Source organism: Papaver somniferum, chromosome 8 (genome assembly GCF_003573695.1).
Source record: "Papaver somniferum cultivar HN1 chromosome 8, ASM357369v1, whole genome shotgun sequence".
Classification (NCBI taxonomy): Eukaryota; Viridiplantae; Streptophyta; class Magnoliopsida; order Ranunculales; family Papaveraceae; genus Papaver; species Papaver somniferum.
In genome coordinates, this window is record NC_039365.1 from 36,152,920 (window position 1) to 36,166,308 (window position 13,389).

General features: G+C 37.8%; 2 protein-coding genes and 1 non-coding gene across 5 annotated transcripts; 2 read left to right on the plus strand and 1 right to left on the minus strand.

Moving 5' to 3' along the window:
* Positions 1–650: 650 nt before the first annotated feature.
* Positions 651–6,934, plus strand: LOC113306516. Of its 3 annotated transcripts, XM_026555446.1 has the most exons (7): positions 652–784; positions 923–1,826; positions 3,211–3,303; positions 3,415–4,613; positions 5,215–5,382; positions 5,561–5,792; positions 5,876–6,934. In XM_026555446.1, exons 2-7 carry the CDS (start codon positions 950–952, stop codon positions 6,661–6,663), a joined length of 3,357 nt encoding a protein of 1,118 aa, XP_026411231.1. In that variant the 5' UTR covers positions 652–784; positions 923–949; the 3' UTR covers positions 6,664–6,934. The 3 variants fall into 3 exon arrangements, with proteins under 3 accessions (XP_026411229.1, XP_026411230.1, XP_026411231.1); XM_026555444.1 differs by having other exon boundaries at positions 651–784; positions 3,211–4,613; XM_026555445.1 differs by having other exon boundaries at positions 651–784; positions 3,211–4,613; positions 5,891–6,934.
* Positions 6,935–7,257: 323 nt separating this feature from the next.
* Positions 7,258–7,950, minus strand: LOC113302458 (21 kDa protein-like). Its single transcript, XM_026551368.1, has one exon. The coding sequence runs from the start codon at positions 7,743–7,745 to the stop codon at positions 7,350–7,352; it is 396 nt and encodes a 131-aa protein (XP_026407153.1). The 5' UTR covers positions 7,746–7,950; the 3' UTR covers positions 7,258–7,349.
* A 5,236-nt stretch (positions 7,951–13,186) lies between these two features.
* TRNAE-CUC lies at positions 13,187–13,259 on the plus strand. The gene has a single exon. It is a non-coding gene; the product is annotated as a tRNA-Glu (tRNA).
* Positions 13,260–13,389: the final 130 nt, after the last annotated feature.

The window sequence follows — 13,389 nt, forward strand, 5'->3', positions numbered from 1 at the left end:
AGACCCCATCCGAAATGTTAATATCCGATATCCGATAGTATAGGAACTTATTTGTAATTTATCCTAATTTCGAGTCTAGTATCGGATATTATCGGATATTGTCGGATAAATATCCCATAAGTGTCAATTATGAAAATGTTTTACAAGGGTTTTTTAGCTTTTTTGTTATAACCGAATATTATCGGATATTTATCGGATATCCGATAGCTTAGCCTATCGGAATCGATATCTGATTTTGATATCCTATAGGATATTATCGGATATCGAATATCCGGTAGTGCTTAACATGTCGGATATCGGATTTCTAAATATCCGACGGATATTCTTCCATTGACAGGCCTATTGACAGCTCTATCTCCAAGTCTGTTAGTTAATGTCTTGAATCAAGAATCAAATGCGAGGGTCTCTTGTAGTGGTCTTCTTTTTAATGAAAAGTTCCTATCTGTGCGCTTAAAAAGAAATTGCTACTTCGAAAACTTCCTGTTGGCCTCTTGTAATGCGTACATGACAGTTCGTTATCTATTTAACCAATCGAATTAAAAAAAAAGAAGTGAAATAAACACTTTACTTAAGAGTTAAGAGTGTGCACAAAATTGGAATCACAGAAGTACCATGTGGGCCCACTTGAACTTGTAAAGTCTATGAAAAGCGCACAAGCTGTTGTAAAACACAACCCATCCAGACTCATACACACATAAACACTGATCACTAATCACTCAACCTAGGGCTCTACGTCTCCTTCCCAGAGTCAAGAGAGACAAATCCTAGCTCTTTCGCTTCACAGGTACGTTTCGAACCAAGAAATTCATTTTCCATTTCGATTTTGATTTCCATTTAGGGCTTCGATTACTAAATTTTTCGATTTGATTTGTACTTTTTGTTTGTTGTCATGTTTGTTTTTGTTTTTCGATGATGATCAAAGTCTGAATCGCTTACTTCTTGCACCAAAATGATGGGTCTTGGTTCACTGGATTATAGTGGTGTTGGTGTTGGTGGTGGTGGAGGAGCAGCAGGAGGAATGACTTCTCCGACGACTTCAAATTTATCCCCTTTAGCTCCACCATTTACAATTGATTTATCAAATCATAATAAATCTTATGGATTAGATCAAGAAGCTTTTGCTTATTTATCATACCCATCATCTTCTCATGGAAATAATAACTGGCTTCATTTGCATCCTCCTACTACTGCTACAACAACCTTATCTGAATCAATTACAAACCCTAATCTTGAAATTGGATCTCTCACTGGTTATGTTCCTTCAACCAGTACTCCTACTTCCAACAACAACAACCAGAATTACAGTTATGGGCAACATAATAAACCCTACTATTTTGATTCTCAAACTGTTGGCAACCTAGGTGGTGGTGGTAATGGTAATACTTTTGTTCCAATTGTAAGCCCAAATGCTACTTCTGTTGCTAATACTGCTACATGCAATAGTTTTACTCATGTTCATCGGTCGGATAAAGTAGCTAGTAAAAATCTTATTAGGGAAGGATTGGAACCATACTTTCAGCCTCGTTATCCTTTGGCAGGAATTCGTGACAAAAAAAGTAGCCCATCAGTAGTCATTAGGAAACCTGATGGTTCTGATATTATAACAATGTCTGGTGCTCCTGCTGCTCCGCCTGAAATGTCGAAACCGGTCCACTATACTCCAAATGTTTCTGGTTTAGATTATGGTACACCTACTTGGGGGGGATTTTGGAATAGGGCTGGTGAGTGGGAGGATCACGGTAGTAGGAAGGAACATGATGGGAATTTTAGCTGGACGGATAAGGTTCTAACTGGTTCGTCAACTTCCAAAAATTCGCCTTTCGAAGGTATTTCTTTTCCTCAGTGCCCGAGATATTTTGGTTTATTGTTGTTTTTTGTGAATTTTCTTTGGAGACTATTTCATCTGCATGTTTTAGTCTTTTAGGTTGTGCATGAATGTTAAGCTAGCGATGTGTATTCAACATTGCAATGTTCGCATTTGTACACAACTTCTGGTTATCATTTTGGGTTGCCTCCCTACTTTTGTGAGGATTAATAGTCTGTATTTAGTTTCAGTGGACCATAATGATTATCATGCATATGATTCCTAGCTTTTAGATATACTTAGACACATTGAACAACCTGTAACAATTCCATTCTTGACTTTCTGAAATTCTTTCTTTGCTGTCTTTGCTCGCTAGAGACTATAGTGCTAAATCATGCTTTTTATCGTATGGATTATGTTGAAATCATGGTAAATTTCTTGTGCACTTTAGAACCAGAAGCACGTTGTTACATAATCTAACAAGGAAGAGTAACAAAGCAACATGTTGCTGACTTGCTGTATAAAATTATCCCCCGAGACTGATTGGTTTGGAGAATAGATGGGATTTAAAAGAGAGCATGGAATGTTATTACCTTCAGAAGTAATGTATTTTTTTTTTTTGATAAGAAGGGGTGATGTAAGGTCATTTTATGTGGACTCAATAGGCTTAATAGAAGGATGATAGGGTTGATTTTTCTTTAGATTTTGCTTTTAACTTTCAGCGGTCTGTATAAGTTTCACTACAATGCATGCATGCACAGTACAGTACATGGAGAAGTAGAGGGTACAAGGAAGGATATCATCTTCTTTAATCTCTTGGAGAGAGACTTGCCTTCTCAAAATCAATGTATCGTAATGCATACCAAATATAAGTTCCAAGAGTTAATGCTTAAATATTTTAGATGTGGGGATGAAGTTAGCGTTTCTAGTTCTTCTAAAACACATTATTTCAATGGTGTTGGATGTTTTGATCTACCATGTTAGTATCATTTATGAGCTCTTAGAGACATGCATTTTAGTTTTCTGGTGAATTATCTTCTGTGGATATCATCATCCTGAAGTTCCGAGTTGCTTAAAGTTAGTTGCGAAAAGTTATCTTTCATTTCACAACTTCCCTTTGACAATGGATGGCTGGACTAGGCGTGTCATCTTGCCATAGTTAGATACTTAGATGTTGTATCCCGTAAGGCAAATCCTCTTCCACAAAAGGGCTCGTGAAAATTATTGGTTACATCTAGTATCAGCCTGGACAATAAGGCATTATTAATCTCTGATGTGTTGGCCCAAATAATGAACTTAGCCTAGCTTTCTAAAATTTTAAGCCTCTTGGAAGCCAAGAGATTAGTTCCCTGAAGCCAATGCCCAGTAACCATGGTTTTTATATGTTCTCTTTTTTGTTGTTGTAGAAACTCCTCTTGCTGATGGTTGGACTGCTGCTTGTGGGGAAGCTTCTGGAGTTTCACTTGGAAAAACAGTTGAGCTGTTGCCAGGAGAATATGGTATAAATTCGCTAAGTGCTAAATTTGAATCATCGGCGGAGGAGAGTGCCAGGACATCCATTTCTAACATGCCAAGACACTCATTATTCAGCTCCTCTGCTTTCTTTGCAGAAATTTCAGAACCACCTTTCCCAGTGGACCCGTTTACAATATCTACCACGAAACCATGGAGTCAGCTAAGTGCAAACAGTAGTCCCTTCAACCAGAGCTTCTCATCTTTAGATGATCCACAATTTTATTCATCAAGTGCATATTCCACCGTGGGTCCAACATCTTCAGCTGTGGGGACAATTTTTTCAGCACCTAACAAGTCAGCTAAGTCCGCAAATGTGAATCCTATTGAAAGAGCTGGAAACACGTGTTTTAACTCTGAAGATCCTAGAGACTATACTCCCTCCAGCGCTTACAGAAAGGATCCCCTTATTCAGCTTAGTGTTGATCTCAAAGAAAGTATTGCTGATGCCAGCAGTGTGAAAGATGAGATGGACAGAACTAACCACACTTTAATGAACTCTTCAATTCTGCAAAAAGATATCATGTCAAATGGTGGTCCCATTCTGGAGAATTCCTGGAACCAATTTTTTAATGGGGAGCATGAAAACCAAGTCAATTTTAATGATGCTTCGACTGTTAAACCTACTGTAGCTTCTGTTGAAAGTTCATCGGATACATTTGACCGTTTAAATCCTCCTGTAGATTCACCTTGTTGGAAAGGAGCTCCTGCTTTTCGTTCTTTTCCATTTACAGGCAAGGAAGTTCAAGATCCTCAGATTTTCCCCATCAATGATGGTGATGACACTGCATCGGTATCAAAATCAGAAAATGGTAACCGAATCTCTAAGGAAAATGAGCAAGAAGCAAATGGTAATATTTCATCATCCCTGCAAGGTCTAACTTTGAAAGCGAGGGACAGGAACGGTGTTCAGCTTTCTTATGGGTCCAAAGAACGCAACGAGGAAGGTTTCGTGGCAAGTAAAGCAGAAGAGAAAGTTACTGTTGGAAGAGGTCTGGACACTGCAGATCCAGTTGGAGAAGGATCTGATACTTCAGCCAGTAAGCAACGGGTACTCGAACTAGATGCTGGTCTACTGATTAATGCAATGCATAATCTGTCTGAGCTGTTATTGGCTTCTTGCTCGAGCTGTGTAAGTACATTGAGGGAACAGGACCATGAGATTCTCCAGCGTATAACGGTTAATCTTAATACATGTGCTTTGATGAAGCCTGGAACAATGAGATCAGGGCCTGGATTGAGTTTCCCGCAGTCAATGGGTTCTTGTTCTGACAAAAGTTTACCTGATACCCGCAAGGTATGTTATCTTAATCTATTTGCAGTTATTTAGAACTTTTTGATCATCTTGAAACATTAAACCGTTTGATGAGAACTCCCCCCTTGTATAGTTCAGTTCAACAGTAACTAAATCACATAATATTATTTTTGATATCTTAGCAAATTTCTTGAAATTATTAGCTGATAACTTATTTTTTGTGGGAATGCAAGTTAGTTGCTTCTTTCATGAAGAGAATTTGTGATTTTAAAAGATAATTGCTTTTGAATAATCCATAAGATGTTTTTTTCATCTATTTATTGGAAACACTGCCGAGGTATGATTAATTTTGCAATATCCTATAGTAGTAAACTTATGCCATCTTAAGCAAAAAGCTTTTTCCTCAAACTAGTACTGTGGTGGTGAGTTTCGTTTCTTTTACTTTCGAAAATTCCTCTTGAGACTGTTGATCCTCAGAGGAGGTGAATTTATCCGAAATCCATGTTTTTGTGCATCAACGCCACAGATTTAACACCGGAAAATCTCCTTAGGTCCGGGAGCGTCGGGGTTGGTGTCCGAAATTCGTTTGAACAGGATTATTATTATTACTTACAAGTGACAACTCTAGTTATGTCTATTGCAGGGAGTCGTTGGTGGCATTTCTGAGGTCACAACAAAAGAATCATGTGCTCATCAGAATCAGTGTGAGAGTCAGACGGTTGTTAAGGGAGGGATGTCCTCTACTATGTGCCAGGAACTTGTCTCCCAATTTGGTGACATTGGCCTTGCAAAAGATAATGACATGATCCAGGTGTAACTTTGATCTTTTTTTGCTGGTACAAAAGTTATTATTTTGAAGTCACCCTGTAGTTTTTTGAGTAATAGTCTAAGTGATGACATTACTTTGTCATTCTTCTCCTATTTTACTTCTTAAAATTAATCCATGTAAAGAGTCTGCATAGAGATTTAATCCTTTGTTTAATCTGCAGCGCATAAAGAAGCATCTCAAGGAAAGTAGAGATGATTTTGATGATGATGATGATGGTGGTGGTGATGATGATGATGATGACGACGATGATGAGGAGGAGGTATCACTCTCAAGGGTTCAATTATACAAGAATTTATGGCTTGAGGCTGAAGCAGCAATGTGTTCCATGAAGTATAATGCTAGATGTGCGAGCATGAAGATTGAGAAGGAGTACAGGCAACAGCAAGAGAAAGGTGAATCAATTACACTAAACCCTAGTTCTTGGTACCCTTTACCATTTTTAATTTGTCTGGCATGCCCTGAATGTTTGCAACAGACTCATGTATGACAGGGAAAAAACCCATTAATGTGGAGGAGCGTTTGAGCTCAAAGATTCTTGGTAATCAGAACAGCTTCGAGGCATTGTCTTCCCCTACTAAACATAAGTTGAGTGCAACCACTACCCAGGAAACAAGTCAAACAAACACTAACAATCAGGTAGAGGATGTTGAAGCTTCAGTTATGGCCAGGCTCCATCTTCTCAAGTGCCGGGTTGACAACTCAAGTTCCATGAGCACAGAGGGGAATCAACTGCAGGGCGTCAAGGATAGCTTGAATACAAAGACCACAACCAAGGAATCAAGTAATGCGAACACTAACGATCAGGTAAATGATATCGAAGCCTCAGTTATGGCCAGACTCAACATTCTGAAGTGCCGGGTTGATAACTCAAGCTGCGTGAGTACAGATGGAAACCAACCTCAAGAATACACCAAAAATGTAGCCAACACTGAAACTGCCAAAAGAACATATAGCCCAGACAGGGCTAGTGGTACAAATGTTGAGATAAAGGCTCAACCGATCCAGGTAGTTGAACAAGGATTCACAAAGAGGAGCAAACTCTGGCCTTTCGTTGTGGTGGATGAAACAGAAGACGAAATCTCAAACTTGCAAGGGATAAAGGATGTTCCATATGTTGGTGGTCTGTGTGTCCCCGGCGAGTCCGTTATCCAGTCATACATACCTGACAAATTTGGTAAACGAGTATCTGTTGGAAGTTATGATAGCCCTTCCTCTTCAGAATGGGAGCATGTGCTGAAGGATGAACTCACATGGCAGAACTGACCTAAATCTTGGGTTATCAAATTCTTTTGGATGGATCAAAACTTTCTTCAAAAACTTATTTACAGTATATATATTTTGGACCGTAATATGACTACCGCACATTTATGGTATGAAGTTGGAGAACTAGTTTTGATTTTCTAGTCCAAGCCTGTGTATAACTTTTCTTATCCTGAACTTGTCAGTTTAACTATGTATATATCGCTTTCCTATCCAACGCATTGGTGATATACTAAACTTTAAAACCTTCTTCCGTATAGTTTTTTTTTGTTTTGTTTTTGTTGGTGTTATTGCTTGTCTACTTCTATTCTGTGTATCAAGGGAGCTATTTGGCATGTGAATATCTCTTGATATTGTCCCTTTCTGAAAATCATGATGAATCATTCAGGCGTACAGTAATACCCTGAGCAGAGTTTACGGAGAACATTCAAGGGGTCTGTAGCTGTTTAGGAGATTGCTGTCTCCATGTTTATTTTGTGGTACGGAATTCACTGGCATGGTTAAAGTACAAAATCATCGGCACCGGCTAAACAAAATTTTCAAGGTAAAATCCCATAACTGCGAAATACAAAGTTACTGCTGTTTTATTACGTTGGGTTCAAACAAAATATGATGTTATAATAATGGTCTTGAATTTACTCAAATTTGTCTGGTGTCCCTTGCACCCAGGGATAAACAAATAGTAGTAGCTAGTGATGTGATCTTTCCGGTTTGTATTTGAGGCCATTAACAATGGCTAGAGCATTACTAGTTAACTGAGCAGTTTGTACAACATTCTTCCTTATAACAATCCTTGCATCACCTTTAACATCTTCTTCCCCTAATCCTTCCATACAAGTGTCATCATCTGTCAGTGCAGCACTAACCCAAGTCTTTATGTTACTCAATTTAAAATCAAAGTCAGTTTGATTCAAGTTCTTCATTTCATTTAAAGAATCTCTCAACTCATCGATCGAATCGCCAATGTTTTCAACACAATCTTTAATCGCCATAGCATCACTTGGCTTTATATCTTGGCGTCGCGCAATCTTCGTAACAGTTTTCGATGTTTTCTCCGCTTTCTTCAGACTCACATAGAGAGCCATGTAAGTTAACGTGGTGTAATTAGTCTTGATTTTGTTGGAGTAAATTGAGAGAGATTTTATGCAGAGTTTAGGATATGTTGTGCAACTACATGAAGCTTTTATGAACTTTGTGGTGTTTGGATTCCTCTTTAGGGCTGCACATGGATCGGTTTGGGTCGGTTTTGGCCTCACCCACCACCCAACCCATTAATGGCGGCTAACAGAAGTTGTCACCCGTAACCAACCCACCATTATAATGGGTCGGTTTTCACCCGACCCACAATACGGCGGGTTGGATCGGGTGGGTGGCGGGTTATCCGCCATAACTTATTACAAGCAACATTAACCATCTACAATCGGAGAAGAAGCGTCTGCAAATCAAACCCATGAATCAAACTATAACTTCTTCTCTATAGTACTTATGATTCACACCATAACAAAGAGAGAGAACTATTTCCCCAATTGACAAACACAATCTTGTTACAGAACAATTTAAACAAACTTCTGTATAAATTTATGATCCATGACCATCACCTATATGGAAAATAGTCAAAATACCCAAATAGGAATTTCGATACTAAAACTTAAAGATCCGAATTATCTTAATTGTTCAATCGAATGCCAAATCAAACCCATGAATCACACGATCGTGCAATCAATTCTAACCCAACAGAAACAAAATCTGTACAAGAAAACCCCAAAAAATCTTACCTAACAACTCATACCAATCATTCAACCAAAAAAATCAAAACCCATGAAAGGAAAAGCAAAAATAAAAGAAATCCAGAAACAAAATCAGGTGAATTTACCGTCTGCAACAACATTACCGCCCTAACCTTTATTTCTCACTGATTTGCTCTTCTTCAATCGATGAGAAATCTTAACCCAATCAAAATCTCAATTTTACTAACACCTTCCTGATTCAGTCAATTCACTCAATTTTTCCTTGATTGGCAGGAACGGTCACTCGGTTCCTTGATCTCAATCACCAACTCGAATCCTTCCTGTAAACCCTAATCGGTTTTGATTCGTATCTATAATTGTTCAGGGTTTAAGTGAATCAATCAATCTATCTTCTCTGTTCGGAAACGGAGGTAAACAGAGATGATTTTAATGGAGAAGAGATTGGGGTTTAGAGTTTCTCTGTTGGAGTTTGGGGGACTACGAAGAAAAAACAACGAAGGAGAAGGAAGAAAAAGGAAAAAAAAACAAACAAAAGAGGTGGGCGGGTTGGGTCGGGTGACGGAAGATGCTACCCGCACCCAACCCAACATGTGACGGGTTCAGATTTTGTGATCCATAGTCGACCCACTCCTAAACGGGTTGGTTCGGGTGTGGGTATTTTTTGACGGGTGCGGGTTGGGTCGGTGGGTTGGATCGGTTTTGTGCAGCCCTATTCCTCTTGGATGCAGAGCAGGTTTCGACAATTGAAAACAAGAAAAGTAGAAGAGAAACAAGAATAGGTAGTGTAATAGAAATGGCACTACAACCTTTCATTTCTCTTTATCTCAAATGCAAGAAGACGATAACAAAACACCAAGGAGTGTGATGAATATATGGTGTGCATAGAGAGAAAGGAATCAGGTCTTATGCAGAAGGTTCAGCCATGGATTGTGCAGCTGCAAACCGTTTAGTTTGAAGGGCTCAGAGTCCTTTTCTTTTCATTAGGGTAACCAAATTTTAATTCTTTAATATTGTGGACATAATAAACGGATACCAAGTGGGACCAAAGTACAACAGAAGTGCATGAATGATGGTGCACAAAACGTTTTCAAGAAACCGAATGTGGAGGTGGTGGATATTTTTTTTTTTAAGAAACCCGATGAAATTTTGGAATATTTATCCCTTATTTTGGTGGAATGGAAAATTAATCCCTTCAACAAAGAGTTCAAAAATATGGAGGATTCTCTCAAAGAGTTCAAATCCATTCCAGAGAAGGTTTGGGTGAAAACAAAATATGGAGGATTCTCTCAAAGAGTTCAAATGTCTAAGCTTCCTAAATTCTGCAATCATTGCAAGGTCATTGGCTATTATGTGTAGTTAAGTGCAGAATTAAAAAGAAAGAAACAACCCAAAAGGAAAAGTTACAATAAACTGAAAATAAAGAAGGAACCAAAAGTAGAAGAAGGAACAAAACCAAGGAAGATACTTCTATTCCTATTGGTTTTGACATTTGCTTTCCAGAAAAAGAAGATCATCCTGTTGAGAAACTTACATCCATTCCAGTGCCTCAAGCTTTAGAAGAGGGTGAAATTCCATCAGGGAGATTTGAGATATTAAAAGATTTAGAAACTAATATTGAACCCGTGAAGGAGATATCAGTTCTAAATGTAAGTAAAATGCTAGAAGTTGGAAGTTCTTCTATCAACACCAATGCAGTTAAAATATTACCAGCAGTCAAGGAGGTTATTTTGGAAGTTCCCAAAAAATATGAGCAACCAAAAATAATCACTAGAAAGCAGGCAGCCAAAAAAGTTGATAATGGAAGGAAGAGTCCTCCTCCTCCAAAACCTCCACCTAAATGAGAGTGTGTTACTGGAATGTCAGAGGCATAAGGATACTTAATGCCAAAGACAAACTCCATAAAATAGTTAAAAATTCTAATCCATCTTTGATTTGGTTAGTGGAACCAAAAGTTAAAGTTTCTTCAAAGTATAAAAAACTACTCAAGTCTGTTGGTATGAAGTGTAGCATTATACATAATAGTTCTGATGAGAAAAAAGGTAATATATTGATGTTCTGGAATGCTTCCATTGATGATCCTCAAGTTATCTCTTCTGCAAGTCAAGGTGGGAGGAGTTACGATTACTGGTGTGCATGGTGCAAATCTTTCACCGGATAGAAAATTACTATGACAAGAATTGGAGGTAATAAATGCTTATAATCTTCCCTGGTTAATCATTGGGGATTTCAATACAGTTCTAACAATGGATGAAAAAAAAGGAGGAAGATCACCATTAAGACAAGCAATGCTTGACTTCAATAATTGTATTAACGGACGAAGTTAAAAGAGTCTTTTCTATTTGTCAATTTTTTTGGTTTTTCTTATATTCCTAGAACTGCTAACAAAGTGGTAGATACTCTTGCAAAAGAGACTAAAACTTTCCTCAATCCATTTGATTGGGTCAATGATCCACCTATCCGTATTTTGTAAAATTTAGAAGTAGATATATCTAATGCAAGAGATAGTTCATCTAATCCAGCATCAGAAAGCTCTACTAACAATGTTGTAAGGATTACTAGCTCCCTAAGTTAGTCCTTTGAATGCATTTGAATTTACAAAAAAAAAAAAAAAAAGAAAAAAAAGAGAGAAGAGTTTGAGTTAATAAATTTTATGATTCGTTGCAGTGGAGCCAATTTTATTTTGCAATTATGAACCTATGATTCGAATTGCTAGACTAGGCCATTGTTATAGCCAATTTGGAAACTTTCGTGTGATTGTGGTGCCAAATCCACATTATAACAACTCATTTGCTAGTTGGAAAATCTTTTTTTTGTAAGGATTTTAAATGACTATTCATGAAAAAATATATATACATAACATACGCTTGGACTTTTTATTATTTTTCAACTCGAGTTTCTTCAACAAAACTGTATAGGATATTTTATGCTGGTTCCGGAAATTAGCTTAGTTGCATTATGGCATCATTCTTTAATATCAAATTTCCACCGCACAAAACTTTGCATTGTTCTTAGTGTCAAATCTAAAGATCTAGGGTACATATTCTTTTTATTTGGATGAAAGACTAGTCTTGTTATAAAATATGCAAAATTCAAATTCTTATAGTGTTAATTATCAAATTCATGACAAGACATGCGAACAGCTTTTGCTAATGCATCAGCCGATTTATTACAATCCCTATTAATTATCGTAATCACAAGACGCCTGTGTTCTTTTTAGAGTATTCTTCATATCTTCGTCACCATGATTCAAGCACATTGAAGTCTGACATAACAAAAGCATCCTTCTAGAGAAGATATTTTAGTACTGCACGAAAATCATCTGGTTCAATCTCACCTGACTTATCATCATCATTTGTGGCAATCCTTTCTTCCTTCTTCTCATCTTTAAGTATACTGTTTTTTTTTTTTTAATTTTTTCCAGATAATGCGCCGCTGCACCCCATGCACTTGCCAATTGTAGTTTTTTGACTCTAAGTTCCGTGATAAAAGGCACCACCAAACTGCTATCGCAGCCCATAATCTTAAAAGAAGACCTACAATTCTTGCAATTGTTTTCAGGATTATCCTTGGGATTGCATCTCCTATTAGAGCAGCAACGTGCATACTTTAAAAGGCATGGAACTATAACTGAATCACACCGTACATGGAGTTCAGAACTCCCATGTGCCTCCGCAAGTGCGACACCAACCTTAATTCCCATGAATACTTGATAAGGGAAATTATTTCCAAATTTTGAGAACTTGGTTGAAGTAATGATTGGCGTTGCAGGCGCCTTGCGTAAAATAAATCCATATCCTCCGTAGATTTTTTTCTTACTATATTAGCATACACATCAATCCAAGTCCGAAGTGGAGTTGGCGGCTTATCTAACACTTTCCATGAAGCAACCCAGTTATTCATGTGCAACCGTTCAGCTGAGACATGCTATCACTGAATCTGCAACTCTTCACATCAGAGGGATTTGTGTAGTTCATAATCTTACTTTTTTTGTTCTCTTTTGTTGGTTGGTCGCCATCTTCTGAGTCTATAGTACTCTTGGTAGAGAGAGTATCCTCGTGGACGCCGTCTTCTAAGTAAGAATGATTTACAGTACTCGTCATAGAGAGAGTATCGTCTTCATTTTTTTGTTCATAAAATTCAACTGTTGAGGACTAGGCATAACACCAGCATCATTAGAAGATGCATGATCGTTCCTTTCATAAAGAAGCCTTGATAGCATCGTTAGCAAAATTAATAATAGATATGAAAGAAGCAGCAGGTATTTCTCCAGCAAAACGACCAACGAAGATCCCAAAACCCTAACAATACTTATAGCATCCCCAATGCAAAGGTCAAGCTCTAAAAAAAGCATGCCACGTATGATTTAAGACCTTTTACACCAAAATTTCATCTCCAATGTAAGTGTCAAGGTCATAAAAGTGATGACATGGCTAAGTGGTGGTAAAGGAGAAAGTCTAAATTAGACTTTCTTCGTGACCTTGGGTCATAGATCCACATCACCATTTTGTCTCTAAATTCAAATAAAAAGTGTTGAATAAAACCTTGAGGATTGGAGATGAATTTTAGCTAAAAAGTTTTACCTTCATCATGTTTTATCATTTAGCAATGAACCACAAGTAAAAAGGTGCGAATGATACCTCCGTCTAGGATAACCTTGACCTCTTGCATCGGAGATGCTCTCGTGGCCTTACGTGAACAAATTTATAACGGAAGACTTAGACAATTAATAGTTTATGGACTTACACTTGTTAAGGATTTAATCGTCTGTTGAGCACAAATCCGTTGTAGTCTAGGTGGTTAGGATACTCGGCTCTCACCCGAGAGACCCGGGTTCAAGTCCCGGCAACGGAAATTGTTTTTTCTCATTTTTTTTATTTGTTGCGGACTTTGTGGTGCTTGAGCTGGAATTCAGCTCAAAATCTACAGATACCATGCCAAAGTTTCCAACTTCACGTAAATCTCAAAATTGTCGACAAACTGA

Bases quoted from the DNA above. Each gene is read 5' to 3' on its own strand.
- LOC113302458 (XM_026551368.1), bottom strand. From the start codon at position 7,745: ATGGCTCTCTATGTGAGTCTGAAGAAAGCGGAGAAAACATCGAAAACT.
- LOC113306516 (XM_026555444.1), top strand. From the start codon at position 950: ATGATGGGTCTTGGTTCACTGGATTATAGTGGTGTTGGTGTTGGTGGT. The intron at 5,383-5,560 runs GTGTAACTTTGA...TTTAATCTGCAG, and splicing joins AAGATAATGACATGATCCAG to CGCATAAAGAAGCATCTCAA. The intron at 5,793-5,875 runs GTGAATCAATTA...TGTTTGCAACAG, and splicing joins CAGGCAACAGCAAGAGAAAG to ACTCATGTATGACAGGGAAA.